Below are 27,054 nucleotides of genomic sequence, written 5' to 3'. Positions count from 1 at the left end.
AGATGCGGGGCAAGATTTCCCCCTCCGGACTCAGGGCCAGCACTGCCCCACACTCCCCTCCCCACTCTGTGACCTGTGAATCTGTCTCTACACTTCCTGGAGCCTCTGCAAACCCCCTCCCTACAGCCCCAGAAGCTCAAGGGCCAGAGAACGCAGGAGAGGACAGGCGGGGCCCATCCTGGGCTGGGGTCTAGAGGTTTTGGTCATCTGGAAATATTCTAAAGCTTCCATTTGTTTTCCTAAGGATGGCGTGATGGGTACTTCAGGTGCAATGAGGGAGTTGGGGTCAGGGCACGTGAGCCACACAGCAGTCAGCTTCCCCCCATGGCCCTGACCCTTCTGGAAGCCAAAGCAGACACTCAGGGAGGGCGGAGCCTGACCCCCCATTTTTACCACTAGCAAGGCACAGACAGAAGCCATGACCTCTAAGGAGAAAAAAAATGTATTTGGGGAAAATTGGGGTAGGAAGACACCATTAGCACAGAGGGTGGGATAAGGAGAAAAACCAGGTTTTCTGTTCCTCCACTTCCACTTTTGGGGAATCAAGTCTTCCTATGAGGCAAGGTCTGTCAGACACAGTCTGACTGACCCCAGGAGACACGTATCTGAAGACAGCATGGCTGGTGATGGGGGCTGAGGCAGCTGCCACCCTCAGCCCAGGCTGGCAGGGTTTGGCTGGGGACCGCGGCTGCCTGGATGGCAAGGTCCAGTTGCCGTGCCTGTTCTGATCCATTCCCTGGTAGTCGGACAGTTGTGGTCCCTGGAGGTAGGTTGGGGACTGTCCTCTGTCATTGTTCTTCTCTGGTCTGGGGAGGAGGGAACGTCGTGGTAACAGGTATGTCCAGCTTCCCAGGCCTGAAATGGTTTTGATGATGCTTTGACTGGGAGGCCAGAAGTTCTCGGCAAGCCTCAGTTTCTCTCCAGGGACGCAGACGAAGGATGTCACTGTCGATGGCGCCTGAACAGCCCCGCCATCCGACGCCGAGCTATGTGTGACCCGTGCCTGGCTCTGGGCGGGGGCTGACGCGGGCTTGCCTTTGCAAGGGGATCCTCTGGCGCTTCCTCCTTGTTGGGCCTCAGGCAGGGCAGGAGGCGTCTCAACATTTTTCTGAAAGGGCTGTCGTGAAAAACCTCTTCCTTTTCACGCAGGGGCTGGAGGGGTTTGGTCCCTAGGGTGTCCCCTATTCCCCCGACCTGGCTCCCAGACTGGGACCATGACTCCCCCTCCAGTGTTGCCACCCCACGGCAGGGCTCTGCTGAGGCCCCACCCCTAGTCTCCTCCCGAGGCTCATTCCTGGCCACTGGGGACCCTGAACTCAGCTCTCGACGGCCTTGCTAGGCCCCCACGAAGGTCCCACTCTGCCCTTTCCTCTCTGAGAGGCTGAATGGGAAGGTTGGAGAAGGCGGCCGGCCCTCCTGTCCCAAGAGAGAGGCTTCCGAGGGCCCACTGCCTTCGCCAGGTAGGGTCCCTCCCAGGGCCTTCTGATCTTCCTCACACACAGGTGAGGGAGCGGGGAGGGGACGGGCCAGCCTAGGAACTGATGGTTTTGTCGTCAAAGTTAAGACCTGGTCACCTGGAGGAGGCTCAAGAGGTTTTCCCATGAAGTGTGTAAAGTAAGCTTTCGAGGGGGCCCCAGAATCACAGGTGGCTGCGGGGGGCAAAGGGGACCGTGGAAGGGCCGAGGGTTGAGCCTCACATGCTTTCAGATCTGCAGGCTCCAAGGACAGGAGGGGTAGGCCCCAGCGGAAATTCAGCCCAGACATGATACCGTGTGCTTCGAGCATCTGAGGAGTGCCTGGATCATCTGGTTCTTTTTCCCAGACCTCCGTTTGTATGCTTTCCGTGATTTCTGTCTCGAGTGGCTTCGGCACCTCAGGGTTGGCAACTGAGGGGCTATCAGTCTCTCCCTCCCTGTTTGTGGGGCCTCCCCAGAGTGAGGCCACTGGTCGGTGGCAGGACAGGTGCCCTTGCTGAGACTCAAAGTGTGATGACACAGGGAAGAACAAGACCTCGATCATGTTCCACCGGGAGAGGAACTCAATGTGACAGCTCATGCGGCCGTGGCCTGAGTTGGGAAACGGCCAATGGGAGTGACCTGGAGCTGAGCTCGTGGCAACAGGGCTGAGTGGAGTTCTGGTCAAGTCAGATGAAGGTTCTGCTGGCAGAGTGGAGGCCAAAGGTAGAGTGCGCTGGGTCAGAAGAGCCAGGGAAAGTGCTGGAGTCATGGTGAGAGGAGCACCTTCCACAGGCTTCCTGCATTGCTGGCGGACTCCAGCAGACGCTGCCTTGCACGCCTCCCCAGGGGAATCTCGAGATGACAAGCGATGGAAGCATCCCTTACAAGACAGCCTCCCCGGGGAGCTGCGGGAAACAAGATGCAGGAGCTGTAGCCAGGAGCAGAGGGCCCTGGGACAGCAGGGCAGGCCAGCTGCGGGTGGCCCCTTGAGACCCATGGGCCTCCCTGGCCCTCCCTTCACTTCACCAAATTCTCCTGCTGTCCCTCACCGCAGGTCTCTTGCCAGCCCCTGCCCCATGGCTCCCTTCCCAGCTCAGCCCCAAGATGCCTGTAGCCCTGGGGCACATCAGAGACTCTGCGAGGAAGAAGCCCAGAAGAGAAGGGCAAGATGCCTTACCTTTGCGAAAGGGGCATCAGGCCCCCCACTTCTGCCGGGTCCTTCTGGCCAGCTCTGTAAGCTAGAAATGAGGGCACTGGGTCAGAGCGATGAAGGCGGGGCCTAGGGCTCTTACAGGAGGCTGCGTGCAGTGTGCCTTTAGGGGAGACCGTTTGAGGTCAGACTCTGGAGCCCAGGCACCAGTGCCCAAGGCCACGGGATCCCTGATGGGGATGGCAAGTCTGCAGGTGGGTTGAGGTTTGTCATTGACCAAGCACTTCCACCTCCACCACAGCCCAGATGCCCCTGCTGGGCAACACCCTGTTCCAGACACCTGCTGGCCTGGGCCTTAGTTCCCAGCACAGAATCTGGCAAGTCCTTAGGTTTTCATCTCCTTCCCGGGAGCCTCGCTGAGGGCTCTGTTTCCTGAGGGACAGGCTCTGTCCCTGGCATCCTCGAGCCCACAGAGCTGGGCGCTCAGGGACAGGAGGTGGAGGCCAGCTCTGGGGCACAGGGCTGAACGGCAGGAGCTTACCTTTCAGAGCTCCCCTTTTCTTCCTGCTCCTGCTGCTCCTCCCTCTCGGCTCCACTTGATGCTGAAATGAGAGAAAAAAACAAGAAACTGTGGGGGCTGAGCCCCAAGGCTCCCTCTCCTCTCTGTGGACCAGCTGCAGACGCACAGCGTTTGTGAGCAAGATGACTGTCCACGCTGAACTCCTGGGGCTCTGCGGCGTTTCTTCCCTTTTACTTCCTTTTGAAGTGGATAATTGAACACAAAATGGACATTTGCTGTCTTCCTTCTTTGAGGATCATAAGAAGGTCCCCACGTGGGACCACCATGCACCTTCTGTCACTGTTCCTCTGCTCAAGAGACGCACACATTCTCAGATGTACAGAATCTTGTGAGCTTCCTCAGGGAGGACTTTGCTTCCTGAGGCTACAGCCCCACTCCAGGTCCTGCCCAGAGGCTCTCGGGGGCTCAGCTCTGCCCTCAGATCAACCACGACAGAGAAAAGGCCCGCCTGAGACCCCTGCCCCGGGAAGGTGGCCGGGGAACCAGTGCTCAGGGCCTGTCTTCCCACAGATCCCACTCAGCATCCCGTCCATGGCCACTGGTCACTGGCCTGGGGACTTTCCCTGGAGCCCTCTACCACACCGGGACTCCTGCTCGGAGATCTTCGGATCGAAATCCTCGTGCCCACTCTCACCCCTGCCCACCCAACCTGGCTTGTCTCTAGAAGGACGATGTTCTATTCTTTCCCATCCCTGGAGTCCCTCTCGTTGATTCAGAGGAGTGGAAATCACAGTAAAAAAGAAGAGAGACTCATCTTCTGGTTACCTTCTGACTTACCTTCCTGACGTTTCTCCTTTTGTAAGTTAGTTGTGAGGGCAAATTCCTTTTGGGGCAGGGAAAGAACAGGAGGAAGAGCCCCAGTCCATACAGGATGCGGAGGATGGTCCCAATCACCCAGGAAGCGGAACTGGAGCTCAACCAGGTAGCAACAATGCTTTTTAGATCTAAGATAGGAGTTTCCATATCTCAAATACAGTCCTACTCTCAGGCAACTGAGCACTGGGAGTGACTTGGAGATTAGAACCCCACGCCCTCATCATGGAACTGTGGCCATGTCACAGGGGCTCCTGAGGGGGGGGAGGCAAGAGGAGGGCAGCCGATTGGACCACAGCCCCTCCGCCACCAACTGGCCTCCAACTGCCTCCCTCCACCCTCCCGGGCCTTCTAGACCTTAGCTAGTTTTCTATTTCTTCCACCTGGAAGCCAGATGTCACCCGCTTCCTTGCGTCTCCTGGATTCTTGGTTTGAACCCACCTATCCCATGGCCTTTGAAAGTCTGAAGTTCTCCCAGGAATTTGATCTAGTTCCCAGGCACTCACACCCCCATTCTCCTCTGTCCTCAACTCTGACTGTTGTTTTCCCCTCACTTATGGACTCTGTGTGCGTGTGAGGACACTGAAGTGCTGCTCTCTTAGCTGATCTCAATTAGACAATTCAGTGTTCTCGACTCTAGGCCCCACATCAGACATGAGACCTCAGAGCTTCTTGATCTCGGAGCTGAAAGTTTGTCCCCTTTTACCTGCCTCTCCCTCTTCCTCCCACTCCAAAGCCACTGGCCACCACTTTTCTACTCTCTGTTTCTGTGAATTGACCTTTCTTTTGTTGTTTTTCGAGTTCACGTGTGAGTGACCCCAGGCAGTATCTGTCTTTCTCTGTCTGGCTTGTTTCATTGTTTGTATTCTTTCTGTGATTTCTGTCTCCAGCAGCTTCTGGACATCAGGGTTGGCAACTGAGGGGCTATCAGTTTCTCCCTCCCTATTTGTGGGGCCTCCCCAGAGTGAGGCCACTGGTCGGTGGCAGGACAGGTGCCCTTGCTGGGACTCGAAGTGTGATGACACGGGGAAGAACCAGACCTTGATCATGTTCCACCGGGAGAGGAACTCAAGGCGGCGGCTCATGAGGCCGTGGCCTGAGTTGGGAAACGGCCAACGGGAGTGACCTGGAGCTGAGCTCATGGCAACAGGGCTGAGTGGAGTTCTGGTCAAGGCCGATGGAGGTTCTGCTGGCAGAGTGGAGGCCAAAGGTAGAGTGCGCTGGGTCAGAAGAGCCAGGGAAAGTGCTGGAGTCGTGGTGAGAGGAGCACCTTCCACAGGCTTCCTGCATTGCTGGCGGACTCCAGCAGACGCTGCCTTGCACGCCTCCCCAGGGGAGTCTTGAGATGACAAGTGATGGAAGCATCCCTTATAAGACAGCCTCCCCGAGGAGCTGCGGGAAACAAGATGCACAAGCTGTAGCCAGGAGCAGAGGGCCCTGGGACAGCAGGGCAGGCCAGCTGCGGGTGGCCTCTTGAGACCCATGGGCCTCCCTGGCCCTCCCTTCACTTCACCGAATTCTCCTGCTGTCCCTCACCCCATGCCTCTTGCCACCCCCTGTCTCATGGCTCTCCTCCCAGCTCAGCCCCAAGCTGCCTGCAGCCCTGGGGCACATCAGAGACTCTGCGAGGAAGAAGCCCAGGAGAGAAGGGCAAGATGCCTTACCTTTGCGAAAGGGGCATCAGGCCCACCACTTCTGCCAGGTCCTTCCGGCCAGCTCTGTAAGCTAGAAATCAGGAGACTGTGTCACAGCGATGAAGGTGGGGGCCCAGGGTTCTTACAGGAGGCTGCGTGCAATGTGCCTTAGGGGAGACTTTCTGAGGTCAGATTCTGGAGCCCAGGCACCAGTGTCCAAGGCCACGCGATCCCTTTCGGGGATGGCAAGGCTGCTGATGGGTTGAGGTTTGTCATTGACCAAGTGCTTCCACCTCCACCACAGCCCACATGCCCCTGCTGGATGAGAACTTGTTCCAGACGCCTGCTGGCCTGGGCCTTAAGTTCCCAGCACAGAATCTGGCAAGTCCTCAGGTTTTCATCTCCTTCCCGGGAGCCTCCCTGAGGGCTCTGTTTCCTGAGGGACAGGCTCTGTCCCTGGCATCCTCGAGCCCACGGAGCTGGGCGCTCAGGGACAGGAGATGGAGGCCAGCTCTGGGGCACAGGGCTCAATGGCAGGAGCTTACCTTTCAAAGCTCCCCTTTTCTTCCTGCTCCTGCTGCTCCTCCCTCTCGGCTCCACTTGACGCTGAAATGAGAGAAAAAACAAGAAACTCCGGGGCCTGAGACCCAAGCCTCCCCTCTCCTCTCTGGACCAGCTGTAGACGCTTTGCATTTATGAGGAAGATGACTGTCTACACTCAGCTCCTGGCGCCCGGGGGTGTTTCTTTCCTTTTACTCATTTTTTAAGTGGAGACTAGAACATGAAATGGATATTTGGTGTCTTCCTTCTTTGAAGAACATGTGGAAGATTTTTCTTTGTGAGACCCACCATAGTAACCAAAACAGCATGGTATTGGCACAAAAACAGACACATCGATCAATGGAGCAGCATCGAGAGCCAAGAAGTAAACCCACACATTTATGGACAGCTAATATTCGACAAGGGGGCCAAGAGCATATGATGGAGAAAAGAGCGTCTCTTCAATAAATGGTGTTGGGGAAACTGGACAGCCACATGCAAAAGAACGAAAGTAGACCATTATCTTACACCATGCACAAAAATCAGCTCAAAATGGATTAAAAGTTTGAATGTAAGACCTGAAACCATGAAACTTCTAGAAGAAAACATAGGCAGTACGCTCTTTGACATCGGTCTTAGCAGCGTATTTTCAAATGCCATATCTGACCGGGCAAGGGAAACAAAAGAAAAAATGAACAAATGGGACTACCTCACACTAAAAAGCTTCTGCACAGCAAAGGAAACCATCAACAAAACGAAAAGATAACCTAACAATTGGGAGAACATATTTGCAGACCATATATCAGATAAGGGGTTAATATCCATAATATACAAAGGACTCATACAGCTCAACAACAAAAAACCAACAACCCAATTAGAAAATGGGCAAAGGATCTGAACAGAGATTTCTCCAAACAAGATATATGGATGGCCAGCAAGCATATGAAAAGATGCTCCACATCATTAGCTATCAGGAAGATGCAAATCAAAACTACAATGAGGTATCACCTCACTCCGGTCAGAATGGCTATAATTAACAAGACAGGAAACAACAAATGTTGGAGAGGATGTAGAGAGAAGGGACCCCTCGTACACTGCTGGCGGGAGTGCAAACTGGTGCAGCCACTATGGAAAGCAGTATGGAGTATCCTCAGAAAATTAAGCATAGATCTACCATACTATCCAGCTATCCCACTGCTGGGTATTTATCCAAAGAACTTGAAAATGCAAAGGCATAAAGATACTTGCACCCCTATGTTCATTGCAGCATTATAAGTAGCTTTAAATAGCTAATTTATATGAACCCATTTAAATTTTAAATGTTTTTAGAAAAATTGAATTCAGAATCAAAAATCTTTCCAAAAAAGAAACCTGCAAGCCTAGATGACTTGTCTGGTGAATTTTATCAACTATTTAAGAAATAAATAATATGAATCTTATGTAATCTCTTTTATAAAATAGAAGAGGAGGGTAAAATTTCAACCAAGTTTTATGAGACCAGCTTATCCCTAATACCAAAACCTAAAAAAGACATTTCAAGAAGAGACAGTCACAGACCAATATCATTTATAAATCCTTTAAAATATTTAAAAATTAAATCCAGCAATATATAGAAAAGATAATGCATCATGATCAATCCTTTTATCCAAGGATTTCAAGGTCAATTTACCACGATAATAGAGTAAAAAGGAAGTCTCATATGATCTCCTGAATAGATGCAGAAAAAACCTTTGACAAAATTCAATACTCTTTTATTATATATTTATATTATTATATATATTTATTATTATTATTTATTTTATATATTTATATTATTTATTATTACTATTTATATGATTATTTATTATATATTAATATTATTAATATATATTATTATAAAAACTCAGCATAACTAGGAATAGAAAGTAATTTCTTCAATGTGATGAAAGTGATATATTAAAAAAAATCTTGATCTATAATCATACTTAATAGTAAAACATTGAACTCTTTCCACCTAAGAGAGAAACAAAGCAGAGACATCTGCTCTCACCACTTTTATTCAACTTCATAGTAGAAACTCTAGCCAGCACAATAAAACAAGAAAAATAAACAAAAGAAATAATGGTTGGAAAGGAAGAAGAAAACTGCTGCTATTTGTAGGAGACACCATTGTCTATATAGAAAATCCTGTGGAAGCCACACAATAACCCAACAGAACTAAGAAGTGAATTTATTTAAATCGCAGTACTCAAGGTTGATATCTAAAACTCAATTGTATTTCTACATAATAGCAAAAGTGATTGGAAACTGAAATCCGAAAAATCCAAAATCTTCACATGCCTAGGACTGAATCTAACAAAAAAAATGCCCACGACCTCTACACTAAAAACTACAAGGCATTACTGAGAGAAATTCGAAAGAATCTAAATAAATGGAAAGATGTACCATGTTAATGGATCTAAAAGTTCAATTTTGTTAAGATCTCCATTCTCCAAACATTGATCAATAGATTCAACATATCCCAAAACAAAATCCCAGCAGGCTGCTCTGAAGACAAAAGAACAATTGAATATCTACGTATTTTTTAAAAAATCATGGGCCCCTAAAACATCTATAGACAAAAATTAATTCGATGGATCATAGGCCTAAATATAAAGTCTAGAACTATAAAGCCTATAGAAAAAGAAAGCATAGGAGAATATCCTTATCACCTGGAGAAAGGCAAACATTTCTTAGATCTTAAAAGAAAAAAAATTGATAGACCAAGCTGTACCAAATGTGAATGTTTCCATTCATCAAAAGACACTCGTAAGAAAGTGAATAGGCAATTGGCAGACTGGGAAAAGTAATCACAATGCACATATCTGACAAAAGGTTTTTATCCAAAATGTGTAAAGAACTTCTACAAATCTATAATAAAAAGACAAACAACCTAACTAAAAATGGGCTAAAGATGAACAGACACTTCACAAAAGAAGACATAAGAAGGGCTAGTAACATATGAAAAAATGTTTGACATCATTGGACATCAAGGACATAAAAATTGAAACTAGAGGTACCATTTCACATTCACCAGCATGGCTAAAATTAAGAAGACTGACATCACCAAATGTTGACAAGGATGAGGAGTAACAGAAACCATGGGATGTTGCAGGTGGTAATATGAAATTGTACAACCACCCTGGAGAACTGTTTAGCAATTTCTTTGAAAGGTAAACCTACATTTACCCTATGGCTGAGCAAATGCCATCTCTGCACTAAAGGCACCATCGTGAGGGTAATCCTTCACATCCAAATGGAACACAAAGGTTTTACTTACTTGTAGTACTAGTTCAACAGCTTTGGCCATTAAACCTGCAATACAAACAGGGTTAGGAAGCAAAAAGTCAGAATTAACCGTTGAAGATGAAATAACACTTGGCCTAGAGCCTTCCGGGAAATGTTCCCTGATAGTGTCGTCAAACTGAGTGTGGATATTCCCTCAAGGTAGAAATGAAGGACATCACGGAGTTCTTCACTCAGCCCCAGACATCCATGCGACATGTTAAGGAGGAGGAGAATGCTGGAACATAAGTCACAGGCTCAGGTAGCCCAAAATTCAAAATTCCCAATGTGATGGTAAGGATGGTCACAAATGGCCTTCCAAGTTTCTCAGCAACCAGGAAAGTGCAGCGATCTATACCATCAACCACAACCAGCTGGAAACTCTCATTCTTTAAGGAGCCCATGGTATCTATTCTTCTTAACAAATGACCACACTGAGTTGCACGTAGCTCCATGATCTTTAAAAGGTTTGCAAATAAGTCTCTGCAAAAAAAAAAGAAAAAAGAAAAAGAAAAAGAAAGAAAGAAAGAAAAAAAGGAAGAAGAAAAGAAGTGAAAGATATTTAATACTCATGGAAGGTGTTCATCTTAAAACACACAACAGAATCTTGGCAGCACAAAAAAACACTTTTAGAAAGCAGGTCTGGCAGCAACCTGCCGTTCTGTTGCTCTCTCCTGAGAACCTTCTCCCCAGATACTGGTCTTTTCATAACTTCTAAATCCACCATGTCATTTCCTTGTTCTTGTCTTTGCTACAGTTCTTCCTGATGCTTAGAATTCTCCTGCTTTCTTCCCTCTTCCTTTCTTCCCCTCATCGAAATCCTACCCATCTTCTGATGTTCTTTTTGCTCTGGGAGACGGTACCAGCTATGGCTGGTGTCTCTGGGCTCTCTGTCCTGGCTGAATGTTGAAGATCATCCATTTGCTCTGTATGCCCTTCAATTATATACTAACTTTGCTCTCTAATGTACCTACATGTAGGACTTGCTTTCCAGGGGTTGTATACATCTTGATGACAGGGTCCCATGAACACCTGTGGAGAAACAGCATTTTCCCTAGGACAAACCATTTTAAAAGCTGTGTGCCAGTGACATCTGCTTGGTCTCTTGCTTTCAACTCCGGCCAAGGGATATCTTCACACTTCATTGGCAGCAAATCCTTCAAGAAGGTTACTGTTGCCTGGGGCTCCTGCTTAAGGGACAGTGAATACTTCATAGTACCACCATTCACATGTATTTTAATGCTTCAACTATATTTAAAATTGGTTCAGGAGAAAGAAGAAGATGGAATGAACTAATGTTGGGACAAAAGTTATTAAAACTTCTGTTTCAATAAGAAAATCCTTTCTACAGGGATAATTACTGATAATTATTGGGGGCAAGTGAGAGGAAGTTGTTCTGTCATCTCTGCAGTGTGATGGGCAGGGTAGGCCCCTTCTAAAAGGACAGGAGATTACAAAGGGTAAATAAATGTGACCAAATATGTAGTCAGTTTAGGCTGTAGTAATTTTGATGAAGGTCTTCTGATTAGATCAGGAAAAAAAAAAAAAAAAAGAAAAAGCAGACAGATAGCTTCGGGCCAGAAAAAAAATAGTCCAAGGAGGCTCTTTGAATTTAATGATTGAATCAGGATAATTTTCCAAGTTATATCTGGAGCAACATCAAAGGTTTCATTAACTGTAAAATGCTACTCAAGAAAGATGTGACTTACACTTTGGTCTAGCATTTCTATAAATCTTGATCTCTAGCTAGTGCAATAAATATTCACCTTGTGCTTACTATGTGTACATACTGTGGTAGGTTCTGTGGATCTAGTAGTGAGCAAGGCAAATGTGACCTTTGCCCTCCTGGAGTTTACAGTTGGACAGGGAAAGCAGATAGTGAGCAAACCCTTACAAGTAATAAATCAATTAATAATAGGTATGTTAAGTATTTCAAAGGAAAGAACTAGGCATTAGGAAAAAAGCAATTGAATCAGTCTAGAAACTAGTATAGTGATTCTATCTTTGTGCTACCCCCATTTTCAAATAAATCTGTGGGGATACTTTTTTTAAATTAAGCTTTTTAAAAGAAAACATTTAAAGGAATACGTGTGATAGTTTTGAGAAATTCAAGACGTGCTATAAAGTTTTGGAATTTAGCATATGAAGATATGAACATTGACTTCATATGGCTGAGAGAAAAGACTTGCAGAAACACAGTGCTGGGCCCAGTGGGACATACTATGAAAGTGTACAGTGTTCCCTGCTCAATCTAGTTAGAGGAGGGCAGAACATGGGGAAGAGTTGGGGTTTTTTGTTTCTTGCTCAGTTCATTCTCTGCTTGTCTCCAGTACCTACATGGCCTGGCACATATTAAGTCCCCCCCAAAATATTTTTAATGCAAAAGATAAAGCCTAAAATTAAGTGCTAAGTCTGTGGTATCGAGAAGTTTAGAGGAAGAAATGAAGTAAATAAAACAGTTTTTACGGAGGAGGCAGTATTGAAGAAATGCCTTGACTGGTGAGTAGCATCTTTTAGCAGAAATGAGGGAGGAGCAAGGACATTCTAATTAACACAGACAGGCATGATTTTCCTCTTTATGACTTCATGCTCAAGATGAGTAGTTTCTTGTTATTTTGAGTTTCAGATGAGTGGCATTTCCAGGAGTTAGCTTCAAGACTTACTCTCTGCAAGGCTGAGAGTGACTCTTAAATGGCCAGGTTCAAGTTCTGCAAAAATCAATCTTTGTAAGTGACCCCATCATCAAAAAATTTATGAGAAGAGAAAGGAAAAGAAAGAAGTAAAATTGAGTGACTGTGACTTTGTCCAACAAGGAAATGGTGAATTGCCCATCACTGGCCCTGAGCTGGAGAGACTGAAGGCAAAGAGAGAAGGTGGGGAGTCTCGTACAGTGAGATCCCCCCAGTTTCTAAGGGTAATATCTACTCATTCAGGCTCAGAAGCTGATCAGCTGGGAATGTTAACAGGAATACCATATACCAAGACTGTCTGAAGTGATTCATTCAGGGATGATTGAGACATTGCCCATTCACTCATTCATTTATTCATATTTCTCAAATAATAATTACTTTATTTTTCCTTTAAAGAAAAAAACTATTACCTCCCTGGCAAAGCTTCCTTTAAAAAGAAATCAAAATTTTTCTTGAATTCCTGTTTATGGTCTTCAGGAGGAGACCAACTGACAATTTGGTATTTTACCTCCTTTTTTTTTTTTTAAAGATTGGCACCTGAGCTAACATCTGCTGCTAATCTTATTCTTTTTTCTTCTTCTTCTCCCCAAAGCTCCCCGAGTACACAGTTGTATATTCTACTTGTAGGTCCTTCCGGTTCTGCTGTGTGGGACATTGCCTCAGCATGGCCTGATGAGCAGTGCTAGGTCCACACCCAGGATTCAAACTGGTGAAACCCTGGGCTACCGAAGCAGAGCGCATGAACTTAACCACTTGGCCACAGGGCTGGCTCCTTTTCTTCTGTTTAAAACCCAAGAAGAGACGGAAGAGAAAAATTAATTATGCCACATGTCTAGATCAAAAGGAATGATGCTGATACCTAATTTTAGTCCTTTCCCTTATTTTTCAGAAATTTTTTCTTTGATAACATCTTTATTGAGATATAATTCACATATCATAAATTCACCCTTTAAAAGTGTACAATGTAGTGGTTTTCAGTATATCTGTAGAGCTGTGAAACCATCACCACAATCAATTTTAGAATATTTTCTCACCCTCAAAAGAAACCTCATACCTATTATCAGTCACTCTTATCGTTCTCATACTTTCTTTTAGTTCTTTAGACACAACTTCCTTCAGTTCTTTGAATACATCTCTAATGGCTGATTTAAAGTCTTTGTCTTGTAGATCCATTGTCTGGGCTTCCTCAAAGACAGTTCCTATTGACTGCTTTCTGTTGACCTACTTTCCTGTTTCTTTGCATGTCTCAATTTTTGTTGAAAACTGAACATTCTGAATAGTGTATTGTGGCAACTCCGGAAATCCGATTTCCCCCATCCCCCCAGTGTATTACCGTTGTTCACTGTTGCTGTTGTTGCTGCTGTTTGTTTAGTGACTTTCCTGAACTAATTCTGTAAAATCTGTTTTTCTTGTCATGCTCGGCCATGAAAGTCTCTGATCGGTTATCTTAGTGGTCATCTAATAATCATGCAGAGATTTCCTTAAATGCCTTGCAACAATAAATGTCCCAGCCTTTGCCAAGGAGTTGTGTGTGTGTGCCGGGCACACTTTCAATGCTCTGGCAGACAGTTTACAACACCGCCTGAGCCTTCACTTCCCGCTTGTGCAGAGGTTCAAGGTAGGCCCCAAGTGAGCAGTAAGAGTCTTCTGAGGTCTTTCTTGAGCATGTGCACAGCTCCGCATATGCACATGGCCTTCTAGATTCCCAGGATTATGTCAGAGCTTTTCAAAGCCAAGAGACATAATTAGTTATGTCACAGTATCAGGTTCTATAAACATTTAAGCATTCTGAGTTTACATTATTATGACTGTATAAAAATTGTTAAATTTTGAAGCAAATGGGCCAAATCATATATCATTACTTGGTTTCCACTCCTGCACTTTTTCCCTCCTGGAGTTAATAACTGCCTTCTTTTTTCATTTGTTTAGGCTTGTTTGTTTTGTTTTCTTTCTGTGCCTATTGGTCAGTCCCCCAACTCCCTCCAATATTCTCTCAATATGATTTTCAGGAAGCTCAAATTATTGAACACATTTTTTTCCAGGTCATGTTCCTCCTGGATTCTTCCATTGATCTCATCTGGATTGACTGCTCTCAGGCCAACTGCACAGCTGATATCTTAGGACAGATCTTCAACACTCTTCTGTTTTGCCAACTGCTTTGTCTTCCTCTTTCTTGGTAGCCCATTGTTCTGGTTAAAACCTGTAGTTTTAGTTCTGGTCTAAACCCTATAGTTACTTCTTGAGAAACAGGATATGAAAAGGACAACCTCTGAGACTATTTTACCATCAAATCTTGTTGGTTTTCTGTGTACATTGCTGCAATGCCAATGCTAAAAAGTTTGAGTCCATTCTGAGTCCTAGTCACCATTGAAGTGTATGAAAATTTCTAGGTTGCTTTTTATTAGTCAGTGGTATTCTGAACTTTCACCATGATCGGCTTTGGTGTAGGTCTTTTGTTATTCTCTGTACTGGGTGCTAGGTGGGATCTTTCAATATGGAGACTCATGTAATCTGGTTCTGGAAATTTTTTTTTGTATTAGTTCTTTGATAAGTTTCTCCTGCAATTTTACGGTTTTCTTTCTCTGGAATTCTTATCAATCAGAAAAGACATCTTGATCCAATCTTCACAAACTATGGACAAGACTTCAAGCAACATAAATAAAGCGGCATTTTCTCAAATTGATCTGGAAATGTGTGTGAAGGGTTTGCCTGGATGGGCTGAAGACAGAGGTAAGGAGGTGAGAGATGGAGGAAAGCAGAGGAAGATGAGCAGAGCCAAATTGCATTTCAAACTTTCTTCTGCTAGAATTATGGTCTAAGACCGGCTTTTAAGTAAACATACACCAACATGCATAAACACACATATCTTTTTTCATTATAATAATTCAGCAGGACTGAAATAAAGTTTTGGTGAATATTTGTCATATGCAAGGCACTCACAGCTTATCATCTATGGAAGCAGGGTCCAAACACTACTGTCTAACATGGTAGCCATTAGCCACATGTGGCTATTGAGCACCTGAAATGTGGCTGGTGTGAACGGTAAAAATACACACCAGATTTCAAAGACTTGATATAAAGAAATGTGAAATATCTCATTAATAATTTTTTATTTTGTTTACATGTTGAAATGATATTATGGATATATTGGGGTAAATAAAATACATTATTTTATTTATAGACATAAATTAGTTTGACCTGTTTCTTTTTATTTTTTTTAATGTGGCTTCCAGAATATTAACAATTACATTATGAGGCTTGCATTTGTGGCTCATGTTATATTCCTATTGGATAGCTCTAGTCCACATAATAGGAAGATATGATACCTGATGTGGGAGGAAGTCCATTCTTTTCAAGTGAGGTCACCTCATGCCCAGGAGCTTGAAGAATCTGAGATACTCAGTCCATCCGTAGATAATGACTTCCCCCTAGGAACAAGGCTTCATTTTTGCAAGATTCACAGAGAGAAAAGCCAAGGTGGAAGGGTGGGGGAATAGAGAAGCTTCAGGATAAACCTTCCCTGGATGGGGAGCAGAAGGAAAGCTTCATCGCCTCTCCATTTCCTGTTTGGGCAACCCTGCCCTGGAGCCTCAGAGTCCTCATGCCCACTGATTCCTGGCTCTCTGAGCCTTCACCTGTTCCAATCCTCCTCTGCAGTTTCCCTGTCCTGTGACCCAGGGGCTCTTTGTCAATAGGATAAGCTCCAGGAGACTTAGAACTTAAGGCTTTCTCTTCCTAGGAAATAGGCTACACTATAATAAAGGTCATCCCCTTACCGATGCTCTAAAAAATCTAACTGCACATGGTGGTATACATGCGGCTTCTCACAGCAGACAGCAAATCAGGGTTATCATTGGGATCTTTCTCTCTGGAAGTTTTTGCTACGGTGAAAACCAGAAAGTGGCTAGAAACCGCCTCCAGGAGGCAGTCATGAAGAGGAGATGGAACTGCTCCTTAACACTAGAAACGTCCTTTAAGAGTAAATGTTTGGGACAGGAGGTACTTATTTTGGGCCTGAGCTTGGTTCCACCTAGAAGTCAGGTATCTTGAGATACCTGTAGCCCGCCGTCAGGATCCCCCCTCCCCCAGAAATCTGCCCGACCTGTTGCATTAAGGAATAAGGAAAGACCTGCTCCTAGGATCGTGGCTCAGGCACACTGCACATTCTTCCCAGCTTGCTCTCAGCGTCAGAGACGCCCTGGAGATTTCCCTAGGTCCGCTGCCTGCCGCCAGGACCGACAGTTTGGAGAAAGGAGCGTTCCTCTCTGCCCAGCTGCCCAGGAGCGGCTCCCGTGCGCGCGCGCCGTGGCCGTTCAGAACACTCGCGAACACTCCTCGAACAAGGACATGGTCAGGATTTTGGCGCCTTCCGGAAGCAGGAGCCCCGGCAGCGGAAAACGAGCCGCAGCGCGGTCCGCCCAGCCATGCTCGCTGGCGCGGCGCGGGGCCGAGCGAAGCCGATGCTGCGCGCCCTGCGACGCGGGCGGGGACTTCGTGCGCCCGCAGTCCCGCACAGCGAACGCCGCAAACTCCAGGCAGGGGAGCTGAGGCGACTGGCTCTGCTGCGACCCGGTCAAAGCAAGGTGACCTGCACTGGCTTCTTTACCCCCGCCCTATCTGGGCCCTTTTGATTCCTGCTCGGCCGATGTCTCCCCTTGGCTCTGCCTAAGAAATCCAGGGTTGGAGAATCTCTAGGAAAATCCCCCGGAGGGGAAGCGGGCAAGTGACAGTCTGAGCAGCGCTGGCCCGAGTACCAACTTAGGATACCCGGAATCTGCCTTCGGTATTCCCCTGCCCCCTTTTGGGCCTGTCTCCTGACTTTTGGGTGCCCTACCGCCCTTTTTACTAATTCCAGTGGTCATATATACCTAATCTCCAAACTTCTCCCCTCTCCGCAGGGAAGAGACCGAGAGGTGGTGAGGTTTAAAAGGCACACAAGGCCTCTTCCCGCCAACCTCCAGCATCCTAGTGAACACTCCCCAGTACCTGCTATATAATACAGTAGCACAGGTCACTGTGGGATGGGGACTGAGTAAATTTACCCATTTATCTACTGATTCCACACAGATTTATCGAGCACCTATTACGGGTCAGGCGTGGTTGGTTCTGCAAACAACACAAAAGCCACTCCTCATGGACATTATATTTGAGTAGAGAGATGAGCATTAACATATAATATGCTAGGCTGTGCTAAGGAGAAAAAATTAATCAGTGATGGCCCCTCTGAGAAATGACTTACTACACAACTAGAAGGACCTGCAACTAAGATATACAACTATGTACCAGGGGGATTTGGGGAGAAAAAGCAGGAAAAAAAAAATAAGGACCTGAAGGAAGAGGGTGAGCTAACAGCAGAGGCTTGGTGTTTCTTAATAAATGAGTATCTGCTGTGGGACAACATTGTGCTTGGCATTTTTGAGTACATTATTTGATTATAATCCTCACGGTCACCCTGAGGAGTATTGTATTATAAGCCCCTCTTCTCCTCCCCCCTTTTGTGTGTGTGAGAGAGAGAGACAGAGAGACAGAGAGATCTTCCACTTTTTGCTTGAGGAAGATTGTTGCTGAGCTAACAGCTGTGCCAACCTTCCTCCACTTTGCATGTGGCCACGGCCTCAACATGGCTTGATAAGCAATGCGCAGGTGGGCACCTGGGACCAAACCCCCGACCAGGGCTGCCAAAGCAGAGCATGGGAACTTAACCACTACACCACCCCTCCCCCTTTTAAAATTTTTTTTAAACAAATGTGACCTGAGGTTCAGGTTTACTGGGGGTCTCTGACTTAAGCAGTGTTTGGGGGTCCCAAACATCATATTAAGAGATGCCACTTTCTTATCAATTCTAATAATTGGTGTATTCTTGGATCTTCCGCATACATAACCATGTCATAATAAATAAAAGCTTTTTTCCTCTTTTCTTGTCTTTAGGCCTTTTATTTCTCTTTTCTTGTCTTACTATTATGGAACATACAGTATTGAATAGAAGTGGTGATAGTAGGCAACCTTGGCTTGTTCTCGATCTCAAAGGAAAAGCTTGTAGCATTAAAATGGTATTTGCAATAGATTTGGGTTCTTGCTATACACACACACACACACACACATAGATACATATCCTTTATCAGATAAAAAAGAATGCTAGTTTTTTAAAAAATAGAACTTTTAAAAAATATAAATGAATGTTGCATTTTATCAAACTGTTTTCTGCATATTTTTGAGATGATCATGTGCTTTTACTCTTTTCAACTATTAATGTGATTTACAGAAATTGACTTTTCAGAAACCTTTTACATTTTGAAATAAAGATACTTTCAGAAAAGTGCATAAAATTTAAATGTATAGATTGGTTAATAAGTATAAACAGGCTTGTAAAAACACACCCAAGTGAAGAAAGAAAACATTGCTCTAGTAACCCAAAGCCTCTCTGAGCAGTGATGCCCCTGAGCGTCCCTCCCCCCAGAAGCACCACCTGGCTTAAATAGTCAATCACTTCACATGACTTTCTTTATAGTTTGTCCAACTTTAAATTTAGTTTTTTGGCTGTTTTTATTCTTTCGCTGTTTTGAATTGTTTGTTTGTTTTTTTAATCATTCTGTGTTTCCTCTATTTGAAGCTATATCTGATTTCTATTCTCTTAGTAATTACCAAAGAGATTATAGCATGCTTCCTTAAAAGTCTAGCTTAAGCACTATCTTTACTCCTCCTGGATATTACCATGACCTAAGAACACTATAATGCAGTTTCCTCCACTCCCAACTTATATAGTGAGTTATGTAATTTAATTCTCTTCATATATTTTAACTTTATTATGAAATAAAATGTACATATAGCAAAGCACACACAAAAGCATGTACTACTCAGCAGTTTATTACAAAACTGTAAAACCACCACCCAAGTCAAGAAAGAGAACACAGGCAGCAATCTAGAAGCTTCTCTTGTGCTCCATCCCAATCATTAATCTCTTTCTCCTCAGACGTAAGCAGTAGCCTGACATGTATGGTAATCTCTTCCTTGATTTTTTTGGATGGTTTTAATACTTTCATCTTTCAGCTCTACAATTTAGTTTTGCCTGTTTTTGAACTTTACACAGGTAGAATCATACTATTTTTTCATATCTTGCTTTTGATCCACATTATGTAAGTTTCATCCATGTTGTTGCATAGCTGTAATGAATTCATTTTTATTTACTTATTCACGTATATATCCATCATGTTGGATAAATTCATTCTGTCAATTGAATTGTTTATGGTTGAGGCTATGATGAACATTCTTGTACATGTCTCTTGGTGCATATATACACACATTTTTGTGTGATAAATGTACTCACTGCCAAGCCCAAGGTCACCTGTTTTATCCTATGTTATCTTCTAGAAGTTTTATAGTTTTGTGTTATAATGTTTGGTTTATGATCCATTTTGAGTTAATTTTTGTGAAAGGTGTAAAGTCAATGTCTAGACTCACCTTTTTCTATGTGGTTGTCCAGTTATTCCACTACCATTTTTCAAAAAGACTATCCTTTCTTCATTGAATTGACTTTGTTCCTTTGTCAAAGATCAATTGACTACATTTATGTGGGTCTATTTCTGGGCTCTCTATTCTGTTCCTTTGATCTATTTGTCTATTCTTTCACCTATTTCACCTATTTGTCTATTCAATTCTGCAATGTCTTTACTACTGTAGCTTTATAGTATGTCTTAAAGTTGGGTAGTGTCAGCCCTCCAACTTTTTTTCTTTTTCTCTTTCTATATTGTATTGACTCTTCTGGATCTTTTGCCTCTCCATATAAACTTTAGAATCAATTTGTTATATCCACAAAGTATCTTATTGGGGTTTTGATTGAGATTGCATTGAATGTATAGATCAAGTTGGGAAGAAGTGACACCTTGACAATATTGAATCTTCCTATCCTTGAATGTGGAATCTCTCTCCATTTATTTCTTTGATTTCTTTCATCAGTTTTGTAGTTTTCCTCATGTAGATCTTATGCATATTTTCTTAGATTCATATGTAAGTATTTCATTTTTGGGGGTGCTAAGGTAAATGGTATTGTGTTTTTAACTTCAAATTCCACTTGTCTATTGCTGGTATATGGGAAAATGATTGACTTTTGTATATTAACCTTGTATCCTGCAACCTTGCCATAAACACTTATTAGTTCTAGGTTTTTTGGTCAACTCTTTTGGATTTTCTACAAGACAGTTTTATTTCTTCCTTCTAAATCTGTATTTATTTCCTTTTCTTGTCTTATTGCCTTAGGATTAATGGAAATGGTTTTTTAATTTCAAATTCCAATTGTTCTTTTTGGTATATAGAAAAGTAACTCTGTTTTCTTGGCTAGGCTGGCTAGGGTTTCATCAATTTTACTGATCTTTTCAAACACCTGGCTTTTGGTTTCATTGATTTTTTTTTCCTGTTTTCAATTTTATTGATTTCTGCTCAATTTTTATAACAATTTCTTATTTTAATTATAAACACAGGATAAAGTAATGTGGAACCTAAAGTACATGTATGTAATTATCTTAAAACATTTCTTCTGTAGCATCTGTTAATAAATTTGTAAGGAACAAAGAATGTCTGTTTAATCTCAAAGATGGTATTATGAAATACATAAATGATCAGCAAAATTCTTAATAACTTATATAAATGTACTTTATTTCATGCAAAGCTACATAATTTCCTATATTTTAACAGCTAATCAAGTAAACATTCCAAAAATTCATTACATCACAATAAGTTAAAAATACTACAAAGCAATTGCAAATCCATGAGTTTGTCAAAACCAAACTGAGAGAACATTATGCATAGATAAGGCCAAAGATGCTAACTTACTTATAGGTAGCACTTTGCAGCTTTTTCCAAATATATATTTGAAAATGTAGTGAGAATCTGCAGAGAAAAATAGTAAATCTACAACCCATTGGTCAGATAGGAAAACATTTGTCATTACATATCAGGTCATAATGGACGATTAAAGATAAATTTGGCATCATGCACCAAAAATGAACATTTTGAAAAATTATGATCAGATGTACATTTGAAAAGACTGATCTTCTATTTCACGTAATCCACTGAATTAGATAAATAACAAGTACTTTATTAATGCAACACAGAAATTAGGCTTTTGGTATACTTTGCTTGGGTACTGGTATATATAAAAAGATACTGAAGAGATGTAGGAGTATTTCAAATTCACACTGGACTACTGAACTTTAGAATATTGCCCTAAGGAAATATGTTCTGGGCAGAACTTATTTGAGAAAGATTTTTAAATCACCTAAAAGCAATACTACAATTAGTTACTTACAAAAACATTTTATAAAAATTAAATACCAGAAGTAACATCATCATTAGAGCTCTTTTTTCAATGCTATAATTTATAAATATATATTAGATTACAGGAATTTAAAAGACAGGTCCACAAGTTCTCTACCTTCTAAAATGAGAAAAATCCTTCACGTTGTTTTCAAAATATGGACAAAAACAAATCCATTGGATTACTTAAAAAAAAAATAAATACACAGTCTCTCCCCTACAACTAGATGTACTAAGTAGGGAAGATGTCAGCCAGCATTCTTTCGAGATGTACATCTCTAAGTGCCTAGGTTGACAAGATTTAGGTCAATAATATCAACTCAAAACAGTGTTGTACAGTCAGATTAATAAATTATGACTTTACCCTACATATGTCTGCCATAGTAAGCTACTCCTTTGCACTAAGTACAGTAAAAATCTCCTTTTACAAAATGACTTGAAATCAAGATAACCACAAAAGAAAAGAATTTCAGAGGGAAAAAGTTATTCTCCCCAGGGAGAGTGTTAAAAACAAATGTCTTTTAGGATATCAATAAGAAGAGGAACATGCCAATATTCTTGCTTTATTAATAAATTAAAAATTATAGCAAGGCTTCAACCAACTTCAATGGACATATCTTTTGAAAATGGAAATAAAATTTTAGGAAAACCAGGGTCAACATGAAAGGAATTAGAAGTGAGGGCATGTTCCCACTGCAGTGGGGTTGGGAATGGGGCAGGGCTAATGCCTGCTTTGCTGGGGGAGATGGTGCACAGGGCCTAGTCTCTAGGAGTTGGGACAGGGGATGATACTATCTGGTCTTCCAGGTCACTGAGCAGGAAAAAGTCACTGCGTTAGAAAGAAGTACCTTACACAGAGGGAATTCATATTTTAGAAGGCCTCCTGTAACCCTCTTATATTGTTCCCACCTCTCCTAATGAAAACTTTGACAATGATGCATATTATTTATGAATTCCTTTTCATAAAAAGAGGTCTCAAGGTTCTTAATGTTTTGTTTGCCTTTTTTTAGCAATCACTGTTTTGGGAAATTTTTATGCCAAAACACTATACTGACAAAAACTTATTTTACTGAAGTGCCCTCCAATACATTGAGCCAGCATACATCACATTTACATTTAGATGTTGCTTAGCTGTCTAGCAAAATCTCTTTTACTACTTTAGGTGCAATGCTGCTATTCAAGTAGTGGGATTTGTAGGCAGAACTAGATCCTGTTGAGTGTACTGATCATCAAAAACAACTGTGTACACAAAACAAGGAAAATCTGTCAGCTCATTAAAAGTCATATTATAAAGAGACATCTCAGAAAGGAAGGAAGGTTAAAACGAATGAGAAAAGGAGGAAGAAAGGAAAGATAAAACTCTAAATCCATTTGCATCTTAACATTTAGAATTTAATACAATACAATCCATTACACTTTGGAGGTTCAAGTATGTTAAGATTTTTCAGGGACATTTTTTGCCTCCTAGTGCAAATACAGTCGTCCCTTGGTATCCGCAGGGGACTGGTTCCAGGACATCCCGTGGATACCAAAATCTGTGGATGCTCAAGTACCTACAGTCAGCCCTCTGCTCCACGGGGTTTTACCCCGCGGTTGGTTGAATCTGAGGATGTGGAGCCCGTAGGTACAGAAGGCCAATCGCATCCTTATCCTTGTGATTTTCAGGCACGGTCCACTCAAATCACAAGTACAAAACTCACATCACTGAACAGTGTGAATTATAATTATGGAGAGTTTATTTTTCCTTTAAAATGGTAATCAACACACCATAAAGAACATTTCCTAAATCTATTAAAGGTGTGAAAAATGAGGTTTGTCATTATACATAAATGAAATTCCTTCATTAATATGTTGAAATATACTTAAAACACATTGACTTTCCTATCCATATTTAATTTCATTTGGGTACATAATCAGCGTAAATTTAAGAACTGATCATCAAATCAAATAGTAGAGTCCAAAAACAAATCAATTGGCAGCACTTCTTTTTGAAGGTTTGGATTGTCATTCTCTGATCTATTCTTTATAGATGGAAAACTCTTGAATGTTTTGATTTAGCTCTTACCACTCTTGTGAAATGAGGGCCACTTGTGTAATGAAATTATTCCAAAGCCCTTGTATTCACTTGGTAAGAGAGCAAATTCTAATAAGGCTTATACTTTATTTCTTATTTTAATAATTATTTTTATAGAAATGCTCTATTGATAGTAACAAATTATTGATGTAATAACAAAGGTTAATTAGCAACTTATAGGTGATTCATGAAATTAATAGATTATTATTACTTCTTGTAATGGTTATTGTGAATTACTGGCTTACTGAATATCTTAATTATTTTAAAAACTAATTTAGAAAATTTAATCATATATTTATTATTATGTAAGAAAGACATCAAAAGGTAACTGCTAGAACTAATTCTTCAAGAAATGTACTTTGCACGTGAAGTGTATGAATTCAGTAGTACTGTTTTGCAGTAGGTGTCATTACATTTTAACAAACTTCTCAAAACAGAAACCTTTTGTTCTTACTACAGTTTTCTACACAAAGTGGCTTAACAAATATTAACTTAGTTCCCAGTAATAACCTTAGTCTTCAGGGATTAAATTATTACCTTCTGAACTCAAATTTACCTAGCCAGGTGACCTTCCTATATGATCGTGTATAAAATCCTGTAAGATAAATTCTGCTTAAAAAGCTGAATACTCCAGATCACTTAAACAACCAAAAATTATTTTGGAAATAACTCAAAAGTCATAAAGGGATCTATATTGTTTGTGAACTATTAGATATACTTCAATTATAATCATAAAAATTTTAATAATAAAGGAAAGTAGTATATTCCTTACACATTCCTATCAATTTATCTTAGGATATTACAAGCCATAAAAGTAATTAGATAATTTCTTCTCTTTTTCTGCTTCTACTTCTACAAGAGAATCTGAGTTTCATGACAAAACTGATGAGAAACAACATTATACTTTAGGAAAATATTCCAAAGTAAACCCAAAGACTAAACAATAAAACAATACTATTTGTACAGGACTTTTGATAAATTACTGCAAAAAGAGTTTTTGCACTGGGGACTTGTAAGCTTCTCTGTAATAATAAGAAACCTGACCCCTTTCTGGGGTGATCGTTTCCCCATCCAACACCTTCAGCTATCGCTAGGCAAACAGCGTAGCTAACAACTTCTTTTGTCTTTTTAAAGTCCAGTATATAAACATCAACTCAAAATCCTCACAACAGCTTTGTGAGGTAGATCAGTAGGTAAATAGCAAGTATCATCTTCATTTCACAAACAAAGAAACTGAGGCACTGAAAGGTTACATGATTTGCTCAAGGTATTTGATGGTCAATCATGAAATTACAAACTGTATTAAATTACCTCTACTCCTGGCCTTTTGCTCTCTAACCACACTTCACAATAAAAGGCTATAAAAGGCTGTGGCTGTGTGTGTGTATGTGTACATGTCTGTGTGTGTGTGTGTGTGTGTCCTCAAATGGCCAGTCTACATGACCTTCAATTGAAAGTAAAATTTATCCTTTGATAATTATTTTAAAGGAGATCTAATCTCAAAGATCATAAAAAGTGAAGAAAATTAGATAATTAGGATGATACACTATTCCTTTTAGTATCTGCAGAGAACTGTGTCTTTAAAAATTTTACATGACAACACTAAGTAAAGAGAAAAATGAAAAATTTAAAATTATGATTCAGGGAAACATTACCTTCAAGAAACATATAATTATATTATTAGGGTGATGATATAATTCATCTTCAACTGGGATATTTAAGAATGAAAGTGAGCATTATTAAAAATTACACAGGATAACAGATGTTAAAGTGAGACTGTCATGGGCAAGCTTAAGTATAGTCACTATTGGGTGAACCCATAGCATAGATTCTCTAAGAGTTGCAAACATTTCAGGGACACAAAAAACTCTCTGCAAGCATGCTGTGCTCAAATATATTCACTGTGCAATAAAATACTGATGACTTAAAATATAATACCTAACTTTGGCTTAAACACAAAGGTTAAAAAAATCAATTTAAAGTAATTAGCATGTCTAACCAACAAGTTATTATACATTTCCATTCTAATATAGTGTTCTGTTTTCTATAAACCACAATTTAAGTGTTAGTAATACAGTAAATGGATTTACTTTTTACCTTTGAATAACCAGATGTTCTTTTTCAAAAGGCATAAATAGGCACCTTTAAAAATTAGAGAATTTTGTGGGACTCTGACTACTAAAAAAAAACCCCACTGTTTACCACTAATGCTTAGGATTCTCCTTGAATAGAATGATCAACACTTAAATCAATATGACAAATAATAAAGGTGAACATTTCTCTCTGAAATGAAAATCTTTTACAAAGCAATACCGAAAGCATAAAACAACTTCCAGTTACTACCCAAGACTGAAAGAATAACACATCACCCAATTTTAATACACATGCTAAAGACACTAACAGTCAGTTGAAGTAGAATCTTAATTATACATGCAAAAACCTCACTAATTTGCATACAGAGTTGAAAAAGAGCTTTCTTACATTCAGTTACATCTGGTAAGTAAGCCTCGTTTTAAGACATAGGTTTTGTAAATAGGGTTATTATTTGAGGTCTCCATTTCTTTGGGAAATACAGGATTAACATATTCTTTAGAAACAACAAAAATGTGAATCACAATAACAAAACTGTATAATATTATTTAGGTATGACTTATGGCTTCCTTGGACCTTTAAAACAACTTTCCTGAAAAAAATTAATCTGAAACAAACTGAATTATATGTTCTCAACATATAATTCGGATCTTTATCATGAATTAAATCCTTCCACTCTAAGGCAGACACTTCAGGAATGGTATGTAATAAATCCTATTAGAAAAGGTGATACCTTATTTAACGAACAATAAACTATTACTAAGACGTGATTAATTTTCAGTGCCTTTTTCATCCTGACACTTTTCACTGAGAGCAAAGTGTAAACACTAGGACATAGAGATGTTCATAAAGACTGAACTGATGTGTTGATCTCGGTTATTCTATAAATTCTTTCAGACATTAAACATCATCAAATATTCTGCAGTGAGACATCGAGAGGTATCGTCCACCAGGCTGGTACCTGAAAAGTAGATAAAGAAATGATACACAGGATGGAACTTAAGAGATCCACTCTTGGTTGTTGAATATAAATAAAATATTCTAGCTTTTTTTCTATTCACAGGCAATAGTACAGCAAATATCTTCATGCATATGATACTTTTCTTTTGTTTAATCATTTCCACATAGAACAGTGGCTAAAAGCACAGATTCTGCAGCCAGAGTCCTAGGGTTTGAATGCCTGACTTCTTGTTTACAAGTTGTGTGATTCTAGATAAGTTACTGAGCTTCTGTGGACTCAAATCCCATTGGATTTACAACCATAAAATACAATATCATTGTTAAAGTGCTTAGAATAGTGTCTGACACCCAGTCATAGCCATGTAGCTGTTGCCAAATATGATAAATGTCATATATGGGATTGTCAGGAATAGGCATATAAAGATTATTAAGATTCTTATTACTGATTTCAAT

At 41.5% G+C, this 27,054-nt stretch overlaps 2 protein-coding genes across 5 annotated transcripts in view; both read right to left on the bottom strand.

The window, feature by feature from the left end:
- Nucleotides 1-426: 426 nt before the first annotated feature.
- Nucleotides 427-16,546, bottom strand: LOC100629737 (spermatogenesis-associated protein 31E1). Of its 3 annotated transcripts, none has more exons than XM_023625740.2 (9): nucleotides 16,297-16,546; nucleotides 15,494-15,595; nucleotides 9,473-9,507; nucleotides 6,180-6,240; nucleotides 5,665-5,725; nucleotides 3,965-5,392; nucleotides 3,149-3,209; nucleotides 2,635-2,695; nucleotides 427-2,362 (listed from the first exon to the last, which is right to left on the bottom strand). In XM_023625740.2, the coding sequence occupies exons 6-9, from the start codon at nucleotides 4,148-4,150 to the stop codon at nucleotides 1,336-1,338; spliced, it is 1,335 nt and encodes a 444-aa protein (XP_023481508.2). In that variant the 5' UTR covers nucleotides 4,151-5,392; nucleotides 5,665-5,725; nucleotides 6,180-6,240; nucleotides 9,473-9,507; nucleotides 15,494-15,595; nucleotides 16,297-16,546; the 3' UTR covers nucleotides 427-1,335. The 3 variants fall into 3 exon arrangements, with proteins under 3 accessions (XP_023481508.2, XP_070102023.1, XP_070102022.1); XM_070245922.1 differs by having other exon boundaries at nucleotides 5,041-5,392; XM_070245921.1 differs by lacking the exons at nucleotides 9,473-9,507; nucleotides 15,494-15,595; nucleotides 16,297-16,546 and having other exon boundaries at nucleotides 5,041-5,392; nucleotides 6,180-6,452.
- A 4,249-nt stretch (nucleotides 16,547-20,795) lies between these two features.
- LMBRD2 (LMBR1 domain containing 2) overlaps nucleotides 20,796-27,054 on the bottom strand; it is a 50,977-nt gene continuing 44,718 nt past the window's right edge. For both annotated transcript variants that reach the window (XM_023625736.2, XM_023625737.2), the window contains exon 18: nucleotides 20,796-26,602. In XM_023625736.2, coding sequence (XP_023481504.1) covers nucleotides 26,542-26,602 — 61 coding nt within the window. In that variant the 3' untranslated portion in view covers nucleotides 20,796-26,541. The remainder of the gene's footprint in view (nucleotides 26,603-27,054) is intronic.

Source organism: Equus caballus, chromosome 21 (assembly GCF_041296265.1).
Source record: "Equus caballus isolate H_3958 breed thoroughbred chromosome 21, TB-T2T, whole genome shotgun sequence".
In the NCBI taxonomy this organism is placed as follows: Eukaryota; Metazoa; Chordata; class Mammalia; order Perissodactyla; family Equidae; genus Equus; species Equus caballus.
The sequence above is the reverse complement of the archived record's forward strand: the minus strand, read 5'-3'. Positions and strand labels throughout refer to the sequence as shown.

Excerpts from the sequence above, each read along its gene's own strand:
- LOC100629737 (XM_070245921.1), bottom strand. The coding sequence starts at position 6,327 with ATGCAAAGCGTCTACAGCTGGTCCAGAGAGGAGAGGGGAGGCTTGGGT. Across the intron at positions 5,393-5,664 it reads CTGATGCCCCTTTCGCAAAG|CTCCTCGGGGAGGCTGTCTT; the intron begins GTAAGGCATCTT and ends TGTTTCCCGCAG. Across the intron at positions 2,696-3,148 it reads GAAAAGGGGAGCTCTGAAAG|CTTACAGAGCTGGCCAGAAG; the intron begins GTAAGCTCCTGC and ends CCTCATTTCTAG.